Source organism: Stegodyphus dumicola, chromosome X1 (assembly GCF_044657685.1).
Source record: "Stegodyphus dumicola isolate Sdum_Otavi_A_Nest chromosome X1, ASM4465768v1".
Taxonomy (NCBI): Eukaryota; Metazoa; Arthropoda; class Arachnida; order Araneae; family Eresidae; genus Stegodyphus; species Stegodyphus dumicola.
In genome coordinates, this window is record NC_140780.1 from 1,124,972 (window position 1) to 1,144,620 (window position 19,649).

The 19,649-nt window shown below is 33.2% G+C and overlaps 2 protein-coding genes across 2 annotated transcripts in view; both read left to right on the forward strand.

Moving 5' to 3' along the window:
* Nucleotides 1–19,649, forward strand: part of LOC146993036 (uncharacterized) — a 133,241-nt gene that overhangs the window by 33,063 nt on the left and 80,529 nt on the right. Inside the window, exons 13-14 of the mRNA XM_085807664.1 lie at nt 497–592; nt 5,356–5,523. Of these exons, the coding sequence (XP_085663790.1) occupies nt 497–592; nt 5,356–5,523 (264 nt within the window). The remainder of the gene's footprint in view (nt 1–496; nt 593–5,355; nt 5,524–19,649) is intronic.
* Nucleotides 5,668–19,649, forward strand: part of LOC146993037 (uncharacterized) — a 43,592-nt gene continuing 29,610 nt past the window's right edge. The window contains exons 1-2 of the mRNA XM_085808530.1: nt 5,668–5,946; nt 16,532–16,606. Coding sequence (XP_085664656.1) covers nt 5,668–5,946; nt 16,532–16,606 — 354 coding nt within the window. The remainder of the gene's footprint in view (nt 5,947–16,531; nt 16,607–19,649) is intronic.

Genomic DNA, 19,649 nt, shown 5'->3' on the forward strand with positions numbered 1-19,649 from the left:
GCACTTAAACAACTTTTAAATTGTTGCTAACTCCACAAATATTGCATGCAAATTTAAGCCTTAACCGGAAAATAAAAATAACATAATTCTATCATTTTTAAAGCAAAAAATGTACAATTTTCAAACATACAAGAGTAAAGAAACTGACATCACAGAGCCGGATAGCAGAGTGGATATATATATTAATATATTTATATACGTTTCGAGTGGCCGATCACAACCAAAATACTAGGTGGACATCTACATGTTATAGCAGTCCTATATACAAAATTTCAAAGTTCTGATGCTACTCGTTTGAGTTATGCGAGATACGTATGTACAGATGCCACGAAAAATTCTCTTCAGAATTCATTTTATATCAGTTTTTATAATTTTTTGGGTGGAAAAGAGTCTTATTCTGCCCTTACATACAGTTATCACAAGATGTTTTATACCTGATGGTAAATGTAAGAAATATTTGTAATATGTGCACTAACTAATTTTTTTACTTTTATAGGAGAGAGGACACAAGAGGAGGAGGAGTTCCTCCTCATCCTCATCATCATCATCCACGACCTCCTCCTCGCATTCCCCATCTCCTTGCCCGCGACAAGTAAGTTTTATGCTTCTACATAGACATTTTTTGCAACAGAACTAGAAGTAAATGATAATTCTAACCTGTAGCATGATAGTTCCATTTCAGATATCTTATGCTTTTTATGATTTAGAGATATTTTTTATGCCATTGTTTTAGGAAAAAGAACACTCAGTTTTGAAAAATGGACAATGTAGATATGTGTTTTTATAATCTGCAGGAGTTGCCATTTTGACATAAAAATACTTTGTTTAGAATTTGAGAGAAAATATATTTCATAAAAATTTTGAAATAAATTTCATTTACTTTTGAATAGAGTCTCAGTAGAACAACATTGACGTAAATGACACATAGGGTATCACTTTTGTGTGGAATCTGAAATTTTAGCAAATAAATTTCAAAAGGAATAAATGTATCTCCGATTCCATTTAATTCATAATTTTGGGGTCTTACGTTCTTCATAACATAGGATAGTAAAATTATTTCTAATTTATAAATTTTTGTTCCAGCGCCGGCCTATAACATGGTCAATATTGAAATCGCAGGGTACTGGGACGGGCACGTTTCAGTAAAAAAAATTTAGTTTAATTTTATGTTTTTTCATATTTTTAAATTTTTAATGAAGGTATGAGTTTTTATTATGTATTTCTGCCTTGCCATGAAGAGAGAACTGAATGAATGAGAAATATATCCGAAATTCGAGGAAATAAGTATAAATTGAAATGCGGCAAAAATTATCTATTATTTAATACCCTATACAAGAAAGTCATATTTTGTTCACAGATTGATCAGATTTTTTTTTAACAGAGAATGCATAATTTTCCTAAATAAAAATGCAAAGAAATGTATAAAATGTTATATTTTGAAATGTGTCTGTTTGTAATGAAAGTTTTCCGTCAAAAAACGTTCTTAAATTCGAGTCCAAAAACATATCAAGTTCAATTTGGATTTCCTGTGTAATATGGAAGATAGCACCAGCTAGATGTAGCTGCAGTTATAAAAAATCTGATGTTTACACCAAATGACTTCCTTGCATGGAATATTAAATTATACATCTTTCTTCTTGCATTTCATTTAAATCTACTTTGTCCACAGTGCATAAACCACAATAGAATAAATGCACTCTTTAAAATTCACTATATTTGTTTAGAATAGTGACACTCTGGTGCTGGGTTCACTCGACAGAGTTACATTTTGCCCATATTATAACTCAGAATTCATATAAATTTATATCATTTGAAGAATTATCTAATTGTTGTCTCATGTTCTATACAAATATTGTAATAAATCTAACATGATATATAAAAGAAATTAAGAAAACAAAACAAAAAAGAAACAGTTTTTCACAGACCATTCAGTATTTCTCATTCAATTAATTCAGTTCTCACTTCCCGACAAGGCAGGAATATATAACAACTAAAAATATCTATATTAAAAATTACGAAGTAAATCTGAAACACTTATATCCTCGAATAAATTCCAGAATGGATTAAACATGATTTAATTCGCAATAATAAGAGAATGTATTATCTTTGTTCAAGGTTCGTATGGTCCTTAAGAGTCCTTAAAAGTCCTTAAGTTTTTTGGAACCGATTTTTGATCCTTAAAAGTCCTTAATTTTAGCCCAAATCAGCAGAAGGTCCTTAATTTTAATCATCTGAAATTTTCTGTTTTTACGACTGCCATTTTGAGTGTGAATTAGCATTTTGGAGGAATACTTTTGGCGATTCACTGAGGTATATGGCTATCTTTCAAATTGTTTCATGTGTTATAATTTGTTTCCATTTCTAATATAAATGATGGGATACTTGAGTTTCTAAGCAAGAAGTGAAACATAAGTATTTCAAAATTCATTTTTTGTAATAGAGCTCTTAAAGAATTTCCACTTTTGAGAATGTGAATTCTTTTATTAAACTTATGAATTTGGCGATTTTAATGTCAGTTTGTATAGAGAAATTTAATTCTGAAATCTGAGAATTTTTCGATGATTTTTTTAAAACATTGATAAATTTCATTAAAATAATGGTAATATATTGGAATTATATTAAAAAAATAACATTAAAATTTTTCTCTGTAATATTATAAAGTTTCATTTTGGCAACTTATTATACAATATTTTGAATCTGAAAAATAAGCAAGGTATAATGCTATAAAGCATAATTTACGAAACAGCTCTTAGCAAAAGCAAAATTTGCTATGTAATTAATTAAAAATGTCGTCTTTTTAATTTTTTCATAGCATTTTCCCCATGTAATTGTATTGGAATATTAAAAATTCTCAGAATATGCATCAGTTTTCTCTATAAAATTAATTTTACACTTTTCCCTCCTTTCTTTTTTTTTTCTTCAAAATATTTCTGGCTTTTTGCTGTTACAGAATTGGGATAATTTATCTTCAGCATTTTTGACATTGCAGCTTGGAAAGTTTAGAAGGATTTGAAGGCAAGATTTATAGACCCATGATTCTAGAAGATTCGAGAAATATGTGATAAAATGAAAAATGTCTCCATAGTAGCAACGCGTAATAGATGAATTTTATAGAAAGTTTTTGAAGAATTTCTTACTTTTTGGAGAATGACTGGAAGAACAATGAAGACATAATATTTGAATGTTTTTATTCCTGACACTAGAATCTTTTTCTTAACATGTTTATCTTCCTTTTATTTTTTCTGCTATTCACTAGACACAAGCATGGAAAATATTAAAAATGCATCTAATCTTATCACTTGGGCAGGCATTATAGAAATGGATTTTTTTTATTAATAAAGAAATCAAAAACTTAAAATTTAAAAGATCCATCTAATATGTCTTAATGCACCATACACATAGCTGACACTAGGCATTTTCCCATCTGATGCAATCTCTGTGGATCCTAAATTCGACTGCATAGTGATTTATAAGGATTATGTTAATTTTATTAACAGTTACAGTTTGATTTAATTTTGAATAAAGAAATTGCATTTTGAATTAAGGAAATCGATGTAAACTAGCCAAAATGCTTGGGAAGGCTTCAAATTAAAATGACGGATAAATATTTTTTTGAGTGTTGTTGTTTGAGAATCAGTGTCATAAATTACATGTATTTTAATCTGTGAAATTTTATTAGATTTTGATTTTAATAGGGCTTTTTTAACAAATATTGCTAAAAAATAAAATTTAATAGTTGCCATGTAAATCCATAATGACTAAGGTTATCTATTTACCTAATTTAATTATTTATAACTAACTGCTTACCCTTAAAAATTATCCCTACATATTAAAGCAAGTTATTTTCTTTCATTACTAAACTACTCACTGTGGTCACAAGATAAAATACAAAGATGTAGAAATTCAAGTAAAACTTATTCTTTGCATCTAGAGACACTTAAAATAATACAAAACAACTTATCACCTCTGGTGCTTTAATGGCTTACTGGAACCTGAAAGTATATTAACTGGGTTACAACTCCTAGAACTCTACACAAAGCTATGACACTAATTGCATCAAACAGAGCTTGACTAACTTTCAACACTTGCTTAAACGTGCCTACATCTGGCCTTTCAAATTTGTTCTAATCAGCAGGCCTCTCTCTCTCTAGACAAGCAGCAGCGGTGATAACATTCAGTCTTTTGGTTATTAATCATGCTGATTATGATCTTACTTGTTATTTTAATATATGCTGTTTGACATAAAATTTACCTGCTATTTACTAAACCTCTAGACCAGCAGTTCTCAACTTTTTGACTATGAAAACCTTTAGTACCACCGCTACAAAGTACTAGTACCATGTTTTGAATAAAAATGTTATGCTTAGATTTTTATCTGCACTATGCACACATGCTATACACAGATTTTTGGGGAACAGATTAGTGATGATCTTTATTTCTGCATTTGGTAATGCAGATGTATGAATTTGAGCTTGAAGCCTCACGTTTGTCCAGAATAGCTTGGTGTTGACTTTTCAAAACACAGGAAATATATTGAGTTTATAATAATGCCAGATCGTAGTTTAGTGATTTATTTAATTTATTGGGGCAGCATAAACTTAAACTGAGACAGTGCAATGTAATTCAGGGATAAAAATAGTTTGTAAAGATTAATGGGAAATGGGACATATTTATCTTCAGTACAGCTGTTTTTAGCTTTTGAAAGTAAGTAGCTGATTGTATATTTATCTCATCGTTTAATTCTTCCCTTAGGCTGTTTCTTACTGCTTTCTCACCTGAAATTAAAACTGAAAAGATTAGTTCAAAGTGTTAGGACTTGCGTGACATCACAAGAAGTGTTAAAAATAATTATATTTAACCCCTTAACTGCCGCGGGTGTATATATACGCCTTGCTCAGCCGATGCGTTAACTGCCCCAGGCGTATATATACGTCCTTCCGAACTGCTATCATTTGCTTTGCGCTGCTACACCTAAAATTATTCGCAAAGTTAACGCATCGGCTGCGCATTTGGGGGGCAGTTAACGCATCGGCTGAGCAAGGCGTATATATACGCCCGCGGCAGTTAAGGGGTTAATCATATATAGCACCATTTCAAATCTTGGCAAATTCTTAGGAATTATTTCCTGCATTAACAAAGAAATACATAAAATGTATCATGCAAGCTGCTAAGAAATACGATTCATCGATTCATTTTTAAAGAGTAGTAAACATATATTGTATCATAAAATGAGTTCCTTAAACGGTCAAGTGAAATGAATCTCTCACTTCAGAGATCTGCCATTGAATATGCCATTATGAAATGTAAATTCCTTACTAATTGCTAAATTTCTTAATGTTAACATTATTATTTTAGTTGCAAGAACTAAAGAAACGAGCAGATGAGGATGCTCAGCAGGTTGCCAACCTTAAAGAAGTTTGTAAAAAACAGACGAAAGATATTGAAATGCTGGAGAGGCAGATAGAAGAACTTCAGACTGCTAATGGGAAATTATCCAAATCAAAAAAGAAGCTTCAATCTGAGGTGAGATAATTTTACATATATATAAGTTAACTAGCATTTCAACTGTATTTTCATATGAAGTTATGCAGTTCTTGTTTATATTCACTACAAATATATTCAATTTACAATTTTACTTCTAATAATTTATAGGTAGAAGACCTAAACATGGAACTTGAAAATCAGAGGACTAAAGTTTCTGAACTAGAGAAAAAGCAACGAAAATTTGCCCAGTTGCTTGCCATAGAAAAAGCTGTATCTAAGAGAATTGCTCAGGAAAGAGAGGAGGCTGAAAGAAAATCTAAAGAAAAAGAGACTAAAATCCTATCTTTAACCCGGGCATATAAAGATAGCCAAGATAAAATGGGAGAACTTGAAAGGAGTAGAAAGCAGTTGCAATTAGAACTGGAAGAACTTGTCAGTAGTCAAGGAACTGCTGATAAAAATGTAAGTTTTAAGATTAATTTAGAATTTTAATTTGAATGTGTTTTGTTTAATGAGAAGATATGAAGAAATGTTAAACTGAAGAAAAAAATTTGTTTCATAATAAATCGAAGTTTGCAAAATATTCTAATTAAGTAAAAATCTATCTGTATTAAAAAAAGTATTAATTTAAATTGTTAGGTTTCAATTTTGTATCTTGCTGTAGTTGAATTTTTGCTCAGATCGTTGCAGATAAACTTATGAAATTGTAGTGAAGAATGTATAATTAACTACAACCTGAAGAATGTCTTTATTTGCCTGCTGAGTTTGTTCCAATTGTAAATCATTACTGATATTTCAAAGAGCTTGTAACTAGATTTGGAAAAACTGAAGACAGCTTAGTTTAAGAATCAAGAGCTAACAGACACAATAGGTTATCTTTAATTATTTATCATAGCCCATCAACGAATCGATTTGTGTGTAGTAAACCCAGCTTTAATTGAAACAGAGGAAAAAATTAACAGGAAACCATTGACTCTGATTTCAATTGTTTCCATTTTTTTAAATGACTTTTCCTGCATTGTTTCAGTTTTAAGCATAAATATGTTTACTTTTGAAAAATAACTGGCCAAAAAGGGACAAATGTAAATCAAAGTTTTCAATTCTACTTTGCCATATTCATGTTTAAGTTACCTCTGTATTTGGCATGCTATTAAACTGCTAGCAAGTTCTAATGTTGAAATTTGAATTTTTTTATTCTAGCATTTGTGTGTTAAAATTATCTGATGTTAATGCAAAGAATTACTCTCACATGTTAAAAATTATTTTCTTTCTGAAAGAGATAGAAAATTGCTCTTTAACTTTACCCATTAAATTGTCTTGTAGAGTTTTTCAGAAATTATTTTTTCTGCAAGTATGTTGTCTTTTTGGAATCTCATCTTCTGTCATTTAGTCTGCAGCTTGATGTCTTGCTACTCGTCTGCCTTGGAGAACCTTGTTTACTCCTTTTTTTGGATTTAGCTTTTATGGAATATTTCTAAGCTTGGGCCAATTTTGGAAAATTTATATAGTATTTTTAGGTTTTAAGCTGAAAATACTATATAATTATAAATGTATAAATAATAGAAAGTTACTTGTATATAATATTATAATAACAAAGTAGTTTGTGATGTTATCTATTCCTGAGAGAAAGTTGATTGCACTGCAGTGCTTTAGCATTTAAGCACCATGCCTGCTTTGTCTTCCTTTCTTATTTAGACCATGATACCCAGTTTCACCAGTATAGTTGCAGCCAAGAGATCTGTGCATCATTTGATAGAAGAGATAGTTTTTTAAATTGTGTAACGCTGGTGACTGGTGCAGTCCAAATAAAAAATATACTGTGTTGGCCTTTGGTGACTGACATCATCTGAATGGAATGTATAGTGTTGGTCACCAATGACTGATATTTCAGTTACATGTTAAATCACAATTTGATGTATTGGGAAAAAAGTGTAGAAAATTGCACATTTAATGTTTTATTAGAAGGTAGATTATTACTTTTATGATATGCAGAAATTTCAAAGCTTTTCTAATATCAAAATTTAAATAGTATGCAGGGGTGTTTGTGCTCCGCGGATTTTGAACTTCGATACCCGGAAATTCCGGGGATCGTTGTTCAAAAGGAAGTAGAAATAATAATGAATTATTTATTTTGATCTGGGTAATTATGTTTGCTTTGAAAGCAGAAAATGCAAGGTCAGTGTGTGTGTGGTGAAAACTTTTCCTTTCTTTCTCCAAAGGCAGTGATAATGCGTGAAAAGGGGGAAAAACTTCTTTTTTGTTCTTTTCTTATTGCGAGTTATGACTCATTCCCCCGGTTCTTGGACATTCTCTTCTGGATTCTTTTCCGCAAGTAGGCACGGCAGGAAAAAAAAGGGAGAGACTTCGTTCGACCAGATGTGTGATCACGTGACTCTGGGTTCAAAGGTCTTTATCTCTCCTGGCGTGGCGCCAATAAGTAGAGTAGGGGGATTTTTCGCTGTATTAGCTATTTGTCATTGATCACTTCTCAACTTTTTTTTCTCCGCTGTGTAACGAAGTCGAAAAATTATCATATCAGCTGAACGAAGAGGCAGAGAGGACAGAAAGACTAATCAGGAGATTAAGTAAGGTGATGTACGGTAGCACATGCGCAGATATGCAGGTAGACGTAATGGGGGAGTGTCTGAGTAGTATAAAGCATGTTGTCGGTGTAAGATCAGTATTTCTGGCAAAGAGATTGCACGCCGTATAGCAGTTAAAATCACACCGAGTTACTGGCTCAGCGAGAAATGGCGAATAATCAATCTGTTAGACGACATCTGGATACTTTTACCCAAGGTCCAATCATTGGGAAGTTGGATGAAGGCCGCAGTGTGACAAGTGTGGCTGCAGAGTTCGGAATTGCTCACAGCATCGTTTCACAACTTTGGAAACAATTTCAAACTACAGGAACAGCTATCCGGGGGTTTAGTAGTCAGGGTTGCCACGCTACCTGGAAAACCGGGAGAACCGGGAAAAGTCAGGGAATTCGAAAATTGACCAAAATATTCAGGGAAAAGTCAGGGAATTTAAGTATTTTTCTCAAAATCTGGAAAAGTCAGGGAAGTTCATACAACGATCCCGCCAAAAAAAGCGATTTTTGCGCCGACGTCGGAAGAGATAACTTTTTTGGCGAATTATGTATCACATGAGTGTCATTCGGGTAGCTGGCATAGAGCCAATTTTCGCAGCTCCAATTTTATTGTAAATATTTTAGAAAAGCAAAGCAACTTTCCCGCAAGTTTTGGTTTCCAGTATTCTCGAGAATCGCATGTGCAGTACATGAATTAAAGAAAGTACCTGTTCTCGTATAAAACAAAATGGGTTTAATCCTAATATACGGTACCATGGACGTTTGAATCAAAGAATATGTAAGAATCAAAGAATTGTAAAGAAGGAAAACCTCTCTGCAACAGACGTGGCTCCGTTCCATCATAGAGGGAAATAGCTGTGCATGTCTGATATATCTGTCGCCAAAGCTCGAAACCGGTGTCGAAGTTTGAAGGTCACGTTATCAAGAGTTCATAAAATGAATATCGTTTAAAATTTCTTTAACCACTTGCACTAAAAAGACGTGCCACGCACGTCGAGATGCTTTTGTCTCAAACCGCGAGCGACGTGAACACCACGTTGATAAGCATTTATCGCAAAAATGAAAATAACGTGGTGCACACGTCGGCTAACAATGGGATTGTTTATTTCTCGAGTTACAGCTCTGGATTGCACTCGCAGATGTGGAGCGGCGTAAATGAGACACTTTACCGCTTGTTATATTGTAGCGCATGGCACCGCAACCGTGAAGTTTAGTCTTAGTGCAAGTGGTTAAACTTTAAAGGAAAAGAAAATATTTTTTGGTGCAAGTAAATTAATTCATGGATTAATTATTTTCAGGAAAAAAAAAAACTACGAAAATCTGTTTTTAAAATTATTGCGAAAAATCCAAGAAGAAACGCCCTTTGATAAAACGTTTCTTCTTGGATTTTTCGCAATAATTTAAAAACGGATTTTCGTAGTTTTCTTTTTGTCAAAGAGCGTTTCTTCTTAACACGTGTTTCTCAATTTCCTGTACACATCACGGAGAGGGAAATTCTGGCCGCCAGGTTCCGTCGCCAAATCCCTTGGCAAATTTTCCCTCCGCATTCTAGCGGGGTAATAGCATATTACTTGTATGGAACCTTTTCTTCTTTACATAGACGTTCTTTGGTTAGAATAATAATAAGATTTGGCGACATCATGATGTGCAGTAAACGGGTCATTTTGGTCTTGGTGACAATTTTCAAAATTTTGCCAAAGATGTAGAAAGATGCAATGCTAGAATTTTACCACAAAATCTTTTTAAACCTTTTTTTTTTTCTTTTTAATAAATACCTTGCCATTTTGCAGTAAAATAAAAAAAATAGTAATCGGTCATCTAGGCTAGCCATGTAATATAACTATATTCGCTAAAATATTGTTGATTATTATAATTCAATTTTAAGTAATTATTTTTATGTTATTCATATAATTTAATGTTGCTTCTTCCCTCTAAATTTATTTATTATTAGTAAATAATATTTCCGAATTTCAGGAAATTTTCTCTGGCATAATCCTGAAATTAATTATAGCAGTATGATGACATACCATCACGAAATTTAATGCACATATTTTTTCCTTATGTATGCTGCGAAATTAATATAAAATACCTCAATTTATTAAAATAGATTTCTTTCTTGCATTTAGCTGCAGAATGTCTGCAAAAAAAGCCTTATTTTATTCCAGATTGGGAAGATTCTAATCTCAATCTTCAGTGGAGAAAACAAAAACGATTATAATTATATTTGTGTTTTCAAGTGTTAAGGTGCCTTTTAAGAACATACCTCACGCAAATTAAATTTACCTAAAATCTAACCTAACTATTTAGCTTTGCGTTGTGATTTATAAGGACCGGATTAGCCTCGTGTTGAACTGGTGATGATCATGAGTATTAATTAAATAAAACATACATTTGTTATCCAATGTATATATCTTAAATTTTATTAAGTTTCTTAAGTGGAAAACTAAACAAAATTATCAAAGTATACCAAGAATAATTAAGAATAAATGTCCTCTGGAATTTATTGAATAATTAAGTGAATTTGCTACACAATACAAGTAATACCATAATTAATTTACCTCTTAGCACAGCCAACGTACATTATGCGGATAGATTGGAATTTTCTTGAAACACACCTGGAAAACCTGGAAAAGTCAGGGAATTTCATTCTCCTGTTTGAGTGGCAACCCTGAGTAGTGGTCGTCCACGAGGAACCACACCCGCAGATGACCAGTATATTGCCTTACAGGCCAGAAGAAACAGGCGGCAGACAGCGGGAGAAATCGCTAGACACACGACACAGACGACTAGATGACCGATATCGTGTTTTATTTTGGCCAGAAGACTGCACGGTGGTGATCTGTTTGCACGACGCCCTGTACGGTGTGTACCTCTAACACCTGCCCATCGGAGAAAGCGTTCTCTGTGGTGCCGGGAACACCGGAAATGAGAGACAATGAATGGGAAAGAGTACTCTTTACAGATGAGAGCAGATTCAGTCTGAGTAGCGATTCTTATTGCATACTCATCTGGAGAGAGCGGGGAAGCCGCAATCATTCCTCGAACATCATTGAAAGGGACAGGTATGAAGGTGGCGGTGTTCTCGTTTGGGGAGGCATCATTGCTTGGTAGTCATACAGACCTTCACATCTTTGACGCAGGTTCAGTCAACGGGACCCGTTATTGTAACGAGATTCTTCTTCCATACGTGCATCTTTTTAGAGGTGCTATGGGTCCGCAGTTCCTTTTCATGGACGACAATGCACCATGTCATCGCACAGTAGCTGCCGAACAGCTCTTAGAGAGTGAGGATATTGAACATATGTATTGGCCGGCACGATATCCGGATCTCAATCCCATCGAGCATGTATGGGATTTTCTAGGCAGATGCTTGGCAGCTCATAACTTACCACCAGTAACGATTCCGGAGCTTCGATTGGCGCTGCAAGACGAATGGGCAGCAATGCCTCAACAACTCATTGACACCCTCATTCTCGGTATGGGCAGACGCTGTGAAACCTGCCTAGCAGTCAGGGGAGATCATATCCCCTATTGAAGACCGGATTTTTCTTGGTGGACACCCATCACAGTGTTTCAGCCTTCAGCCGCATTGCGCTCTGTGCTACTTTTTGAATAAAGCTTCTTTTTATCCCTCTGATTTCTCTTTTTGTAAGTGTTGCTTACATTACTCGTGTCCTTATGTATTGGGGATCTTACGGTATTAAATGTGTTGATTTGGAAAGCTTTTGTACAAAGTTATATTGAAAAAACTGTCTCGTCCTTAATTTTTGCACACCAGTGTATACAATTTATTGAATCTGAAAAATAAGCAAAGAATAATGCTATAAAGCACAGTTTACAAAACAGTTTTTAGCAAAAGCAAAATAGCTACGTAATTAATTAAAAATGTCTTTAAATTTTTTCATGGTAAGAATTTTCCCCATTTCTCAGAATGATCAGAATTCTTAGAAAATGCATCAATTTTCTTTATAAAATTAATTTCACACATTTTTCCTCTGATTTTTTTTGTAAAACATTTCAGCCTTTTTGCTGTTACAGAATTGGTAGGGGTAATATTTCTTTAGGATTTTAGACATTGAATCTTGGAAAGTTTAGAAAGATTTTAAGACAAATTTATAGACCCACGATTCTAAAGGATTCTAGAAAAATGTGATAAAATGAAAAATATCTCCATGGTAGTAACATACAGTTTCTTACATTTTGGAGAACATCTGGAAGAACAATGAAAACATAATAGTTGAATGTTTTACTGCTGATTCTAGAATCGCTGTCTTAACATTTTTATCTTCCCTTTATTTTCTCTACTTTTCACTAGATACAAGTACGGAAAATATCAAAAGTACTTCTAATTTTATCATATGGACAGGCATTATAGAAAGGAATTTTTCTATTAATAAAGAATTTGAAAACTGACAATTCAAAAGATTCATCTAATATGTCTTAATGCATCATACACAGAGCTGGCGCTAGGCATTTTGCCACCTGACGCAGTCTCTGTGGATCCTAAATTATGCTGCTTGGTGCCTTTCTAAAGTCTGCTTCCAAAGCCTGCTCTAAATTTTAAAAGTTTTGCCATTTCTAGATTTTGTTGCTCAGTGTCTCCTTAAATTCTAAGAATTATGCCACACCAGCTCTGTGACCAGACTTTACCATGTGTATTTCATATTTCTTCTGAATGTTTGTATTACTAAAGAAATAAAATTAGCAGTCTTTTAGAATAACAGAAATCTTTAATTAAATCCCAAAAATTTAAAGTGAAAAGGAAATGTGTTGAAAAAAGAAACGAAATATGTAAAGAGAAGGAAAATTATTCTTTAAAGATATGTACAGTTATTATTATGTAAATTACCCAGTTATTTACAGTTTCAGCCTTTACTATAATTTCCCTTTCTATTTCCTCACTTAAACAGTTTTGGAGTGTAAGATGAGTGTGTTTCTGATCTCTACTTGCTTCCTGCATTAGTTCTGTCAGTTCTGATAATTTGTAATTATTAGTCTTTCCATTACTGCTGTGGACATCTGAGTTTATTATGACAATAGAGTTACTGAACCAGATTAAATTGAAATTAAATTGTACAGTCTTTGACCCCTTAGTCCATATTTTTAGTTTGAATTTGACTCTTCTTGTTTAATTATATCACCACAAACTGTAATTGATTTTGTTAGCATAAGAACAGACCTATATGTTCCAAGTTCTTTTTGAATCAGAAGCTTATTTAAACCTTTATTTAAATTTATTATCTGATTTATAGTTACTTTCAGACATAGTGATAATTTGTTTCACGTCTGTCGGGGGGGGGGGGTCAGACTATTTCACTTTTACCAGATCAAATAAACCCTCATAGGTAAGTACATTGTGGAGAGGTTGGCAGTTAGGAGATAAAACACACAGAAACTAATGAGAACATTGGTTTGCATATTGAGACAAATTTCTAATTGTCAGAAGACATGCTTAAGGACACGGAAGTCAATATAAATTAGCCAGAATGTCTAGGCAGGCCTTCAAATTAAAAAGATGCATAATTATTTTGTTGAATTTTATGTTTTGTAGCTTTTAATGTGTAATTATCCTAATATTGTTTAAAAATCAATGTCATAAATTGCATGTATTTTAAACTATGAAATTTTTGAGATTGTGATATTAATAGGGTTTTTTAACAAATATTATTAAAAAATAAATCTAATTTAATAGTGGCCATGTAAATCCATAATGACTAATTTAATTATAACTAAATGCATTCTCTTAAAAATTATCTCTCTATATTAAAGCAAGTTATTGCCTTTCGTTAACACGCTGAGGCTGGCATCGGTCCCTGAAAACCGGCAGTGGAATTTTCGTTTGGCTGGCGTCTTTTCGCGGGACCGACAGTATTAAAGTTAAAAAATAAGTATAGTCTCAATGAAATGTGATCAAATGTAGTTTTAATGAAATTTATTGAAACATTCTAAACAAAAATACGCCTCAGTTTTATACATATTACAATATGAAACATTTATTTTGGTAACATTTTTGGCTATCTTGCATCCAAATAGTTTTGAATTGTCATCATAACATTTCGAACAATACTTTCGGACTTTATGTGCATCTCCTTCCTTTTTGTATAATTTATTAATAATTTAAGTCAGCAATATTGCACCGCTTGATCGCAATATTGCTGCCGGCTCAACAGAAAGGACAGCAAATTCGGCGTCAGGCTCATCGTGTTAAACCTTTACCGTAGTCACATGATATAAAAATCACTAAGATATAAAAATTCTCGTGAAAGTTATTCTTTGCATCCAATGAGACTAAATTCAAAAGAACTTATCACTGCTAACGCTTTAGTGGCTTAATAGAACCTTAAAGTATATTAACTGAGTTACAACCCCTGGAGCTCTACACGAAGCTACGACACTAACAGCATCAGACAGAGGTCAGCTAACTTTCAAAACTTGTAACTGTGCCTACATCAGGCATTTCAGGTTTGTTCTAATCAGGAGATCTCTCTCTAGACAAAGCAGCAGCGGTAATAACATTCAGTCTTTTGTTACGAATCATGCTGATTATGATTTTAATGCTCATTTTAACCTATGCTACTTGACATAAAATCTACTTACTGAACCTCTAGACTGAGCAAATATGTGACAAAATGAGACATTAAAAAAGAAAAAGGATAATTGTTAGTAAAAGGTAACTAAAATGTCTTTTATTTCCTTTCAAATATGTCCAGTTATTATGAGTGTAAAATATTTAATGCTACTTTTTAAGTTTTATAAAATTAATTTTATTTTCAAACATATTAATAAATATGTTAATTAAGTTATGTTTAATAATAATGCATCCTACTCAGGTTCAAGCATAGAGATAATATTTTTAATTGAATTATCCAGTTCCCATTTGCTCTTAGGTCCTTAATTTTTTTTCATTAATGGTCTATAAAAGTCCTTAAAAGTACTTAGTTTCCTTGTGCAGAAATGTGTACGAACCCTGGACACAGCCTTCAAGTTATCAGGCTATCACGGTGGAGACAGCTTCCTGCAAAGCAGCCGACTCTGCTTTTCGGAGTACAGCTCCCGACTCTGCTTGGTCGTTCTCGGAACTCCACGCACTCTCGAGACTCTCCACGCTACAACTCGCGATGCACTCGACGACACACGAGCACAGCCTGAATCTTCGGTTCAGTCTTTCCCGGAGCTCAACACGCTCTCTCGACGATGAACTAACCGCGATACACTAACAGGCTCCTTCAGTGAACTCGACCCACTCGGCACTCGCTGCCCGGCTGTCAACTCGATCGACTCCGCAGGGATTGACTCGCTAGACGAGGCACACACACTCTCGATGTAGCACACTTTCAGACTGCAGACCAGCATGGTTTATATAGCTTTCAGCTTGTGTTCGGGAACATTCTGGACTAAACCAGTAAGAATTCATTCCAGAAGTTTCTCCAACTGTCTATGGTATATTGCAAATTTTGTTGCCAAATGTCGCCAAAAGGCTGATTTATCGCCAAATGTGGCAACCCTGCCTTCCATTGCCATTTTATGGTAACCTTAAAACTGCTTTGCGGGGAAGCTATCTTACTGGACCTTTACATTTCGTAACAATATAAAAGAAATTAAGCAAATAAAACAAAAAGAGTTTTTCACATTCAATTCTCATTCAATTAATTCAGTTCTCACTTCCTGACAAGGCAAGAATATATAACAACTAAAAATATCTATATTAAAAATTACGAAATAAATCTGTAACACGTATTTCCTCGAATAAATTCCAGAATGGATTAAACATGATTTAATTCGCAATAAGAAAAGGTATTATCTTTGTTGTTTTAAAGCTTAGTTTCTGTAGATTGGCAACAAATCCGCTATTTTGCCAAGTTTGAAGTGTAAACAAATTGTCTGCAATCACAAAATTCATTAGGCTTAGGTGCACTTAAGCAACTTTTAAATTGTTGATAACTCCACAAATATTGCATGCAGATGTACTAAAAGGCAGAAAATCTTATCCAAAAGATAAGAATAACATAATTCAATCCTTTTTAAAGTAAAAAATGCACAACTTAACAAACGTATAGGAGTAAAGAAACTGAGATCACTGAGCCGGTGAACGGAGTGGATATATACATCTCTTTATATGCGTTATACACGTTTGGTGCGGTTAATCACAACTAAAATAAGAGGTGCACATCTGCATGTTGTAGCAGTCCTATATAAAAAATTTCAATATTCTGAAGCTACTTCTTTTTGAGTTATGTGAGATACGTACGTACAGATGCCATGAAAAATTCTCTTTAGAATTAATTTAAAAAATCAGTTTTTATAATTTTTGGTGTGGAAAAGAGTCTTTTATTCTTTCCTTACATAGAGTTATTTCAAGATGTTTTATACCTGATTGTAAATATGAGAAATATTTCGTATATGTGCACTAACTATTGTAATAGTTGTTTCTAATTATATTTGTTACTTTTATAGGCACCAGGACACAAGACGAGGAGGATTTCATCCTCCACAACCTCCTCGTCTGCCTCGCCACCTTGCCCAAGACAGGTAAGTTTTATGCTTCTTCATACACATTTTTTTGGAACAGAACTAGACATAAATAATGATTCTAATCCGGTAGTATGATAGTTCATTTCACATATTTTATACTTTTTGTGATTTAGAGATGTTTTTCATTTTTTTTGGGGGGGGTGGAACTCAATTTTGGAAAATGACAATGTAGACGTATGTTTTGATGATCTGAAGGAGTTGCCATTTTGACATCAAAATTTTGTTATGTATTTCTTCCTTGCCATGAAGTGAGAACTGAATGAATGAGAAATATATCCCAAATTCCAGGAAATAAGTATAAATTGAAATGCAGCAAAAATTATTTATTATTTAAATACGCCATAGAAGAAAGTCATTTTATTCACATCAGATTTTTTTAAAATAAAGAATGCATAATTTAAATAAATAAGAAATCCAGAGAATTGTATAAAATGTTACATTTTAAAATTTAGAATCTTTCACATTTATGACAAATCATGAATATTTGGGTCATTTAAAATACTTTTTTATGTAGAAGAATGTTTATCTGTAACATAAGTAAACAGACAAACAGTTATGCAAGTAAAAGCCAGGAAAGGAACTTTGCTAGATTTGATGCCATTTGCACATATGTGTCTTCGATTTTGACTGAATTTTTGCAACAAAGTCTTGGATTGTATGCAGGTTGTCTTATATTTTGAAATGTGTGCTACTCTGTTAAATGGTTGCTGCTGTTCAAGTATTGTTTTCTTGTTCAAGTATTGTTTCTTTCTCATTTCAGTGTTGCAATAGCAATTATATTTTCTCATTTATTTTCATTTAGTAAATGTTTCCTATATATATATATATATATATTTACTAAAGAGATATTGATTAGTTATCTCCTAAGATTAATTTTATATATATCATATAATCTATATTTCCTACAGTATTTCATAATTTCATTTCTTGTAGTATTGGCATGGAATTGTATTTTTGAAATGTGTCTGTAATGAAAGTTTTCTGTCAAAATACGTTCTTAAGTTCGAGTCCAAAAACATATCAACTTCAGTTTGGATTTCCTGTGTGGAATGAAAGATAGATGTAGCTGCAGTTATAAAACATCTGATGTGTATACCACATGACTTCCTTGCCGGGAATATTAAATTATACACATTTTTTCTAGCATTTCATTTAAACTTACTGGATTGAATTAAATCTAGTTCGTGCACAGCGCATAAACCACAATAGAATAAATGCACTCTTTAAAATTCACTATATTTGTTTACGTAACAACACTCTAATGCTAGGTTCACTTAACAGAGTTACATTTCGTCCATATACTATGTACATTCTATATATATATATATATATATATATATATGTATACTATGTCCATATACGTTCATCCATTACTCTGAATGCATATAAATTTATATCATTTGAAGAATTATCTAATCATTGCCACATGTTCTATTCAAATACTGTAATAAATCTAAAACCATGTATAAAAACAATTAAGCAAACAAAACGAAAAAGAAACAGTTTTTCACGGATGATTCAGTTTTTCTCATTGGATTAATTCAGTTCTCACTTCCGGACAAGACAAAGGTACATAAAATCTCAAAATATCTATATAGTCGTTCGGGGACATCTCGACACTTTTAAGGAAGTCCCTTAGTAGAGTGGTCTGCACCCTTGTGTCGCATATGGAAACCACTGTATTGGAATAGCCTAAGAATGTAGTGTGTCATTGTGAATCGAATGTGTTGTAAAGTCAGAGATTGATCAAGAAAATAAATATTAATAATCTGTCAGGTAAGTTCTTCATAATTTGCAATGCATAAAGTATAAGATTGGCTTTAATAATGATGATAAATGTGTACAATGGTTTCAATTTTTGGTGATTTCCAAATGACTGGTTAGTGAGATCAGGCATTCAGGAGCATGGATGTCTAAGCAAAAAGTTTTCATAGCCTGTCAGAGGGGGTTGCTGTCATCTCTCATAGAAATGTGTAACTCGTGAAGATTTTGACAGTTGATCACGGGAAGATCTCGACAGTCGAGTCGGGCAATTTTGTCAATGGCTTTCGGAAATGTGGAATATACCCATGCAATCCCGATATTTTGGAACTACAGCTACTACAAATGGCACCATTCCAGTTATGGTAGAGGAAGAAGACGATAACCTCCAGAGGTCATCACCACCATCTACTGCATCAGCTTCTACATCATTTTCGGAATTATCCCCTGTACCAGTAGTACAGAACCACTCTGTACAGAATAGGAGAAAAAACAAGAATCAGCCCTTATAACATCCGCAGAATACAGGAGTCAACTGCGCAGTAAAACACCAACACAGGGACCTAGACGTCAGGGAGGAAGTCAACCCAGTACCTCGACGGATCTCGAAAACAGTGAAAATTACTGTGGCTATTGCAGTGGGAACTATTTTGATGATACTGCCAGACAGAAGTGGGTGCAATGTGTTAGAGAGTGTAGTATGTGTCTCCATGAGGCATGTATACTAAATGGGAATCAATTCCAGTTTAGATGCAACAAATGTACATAGTTAAAAGAATGGATATATACTGTTGCATTGTTAATATGTGTTAGTTTCTTTTCCATAGTGCATTGTCCTTATTTCTTAAAAAAAAAAGCCTATGTTCCACATTGTACCTGCCGCCCCGAAGATACCTGTCGAGATCTCCCGTTAAGAGATCTAGTTAAGAGAGAAGTAGACATCTGGCTTTTATTGATTTTCATTGCATTTATATGACCTAAGTTGTTTTTCAGGTAAGCCAAATTTTCATAATGTGTTACTTATACAGGAATAATTATTTTCTGTAAAAATAAATGATAAAATCCTCAAATGTCGACCAGTTATTCATAATTTTCCCTTAAGGTGTTGATATGTCTCTGAACGACGTTATTAAAAATTTCGAAGTAAATCTGAAAGAAAATAAAAGAAATTAAGCAAACAAAAAAGAAAAGAAAGTTTTTCACAGACGATTAAGTATTCAGACGTTCAAGAATGAATGATGTTTAACTATAAAGCTAGTCGTACTTTTAAAATTGCATC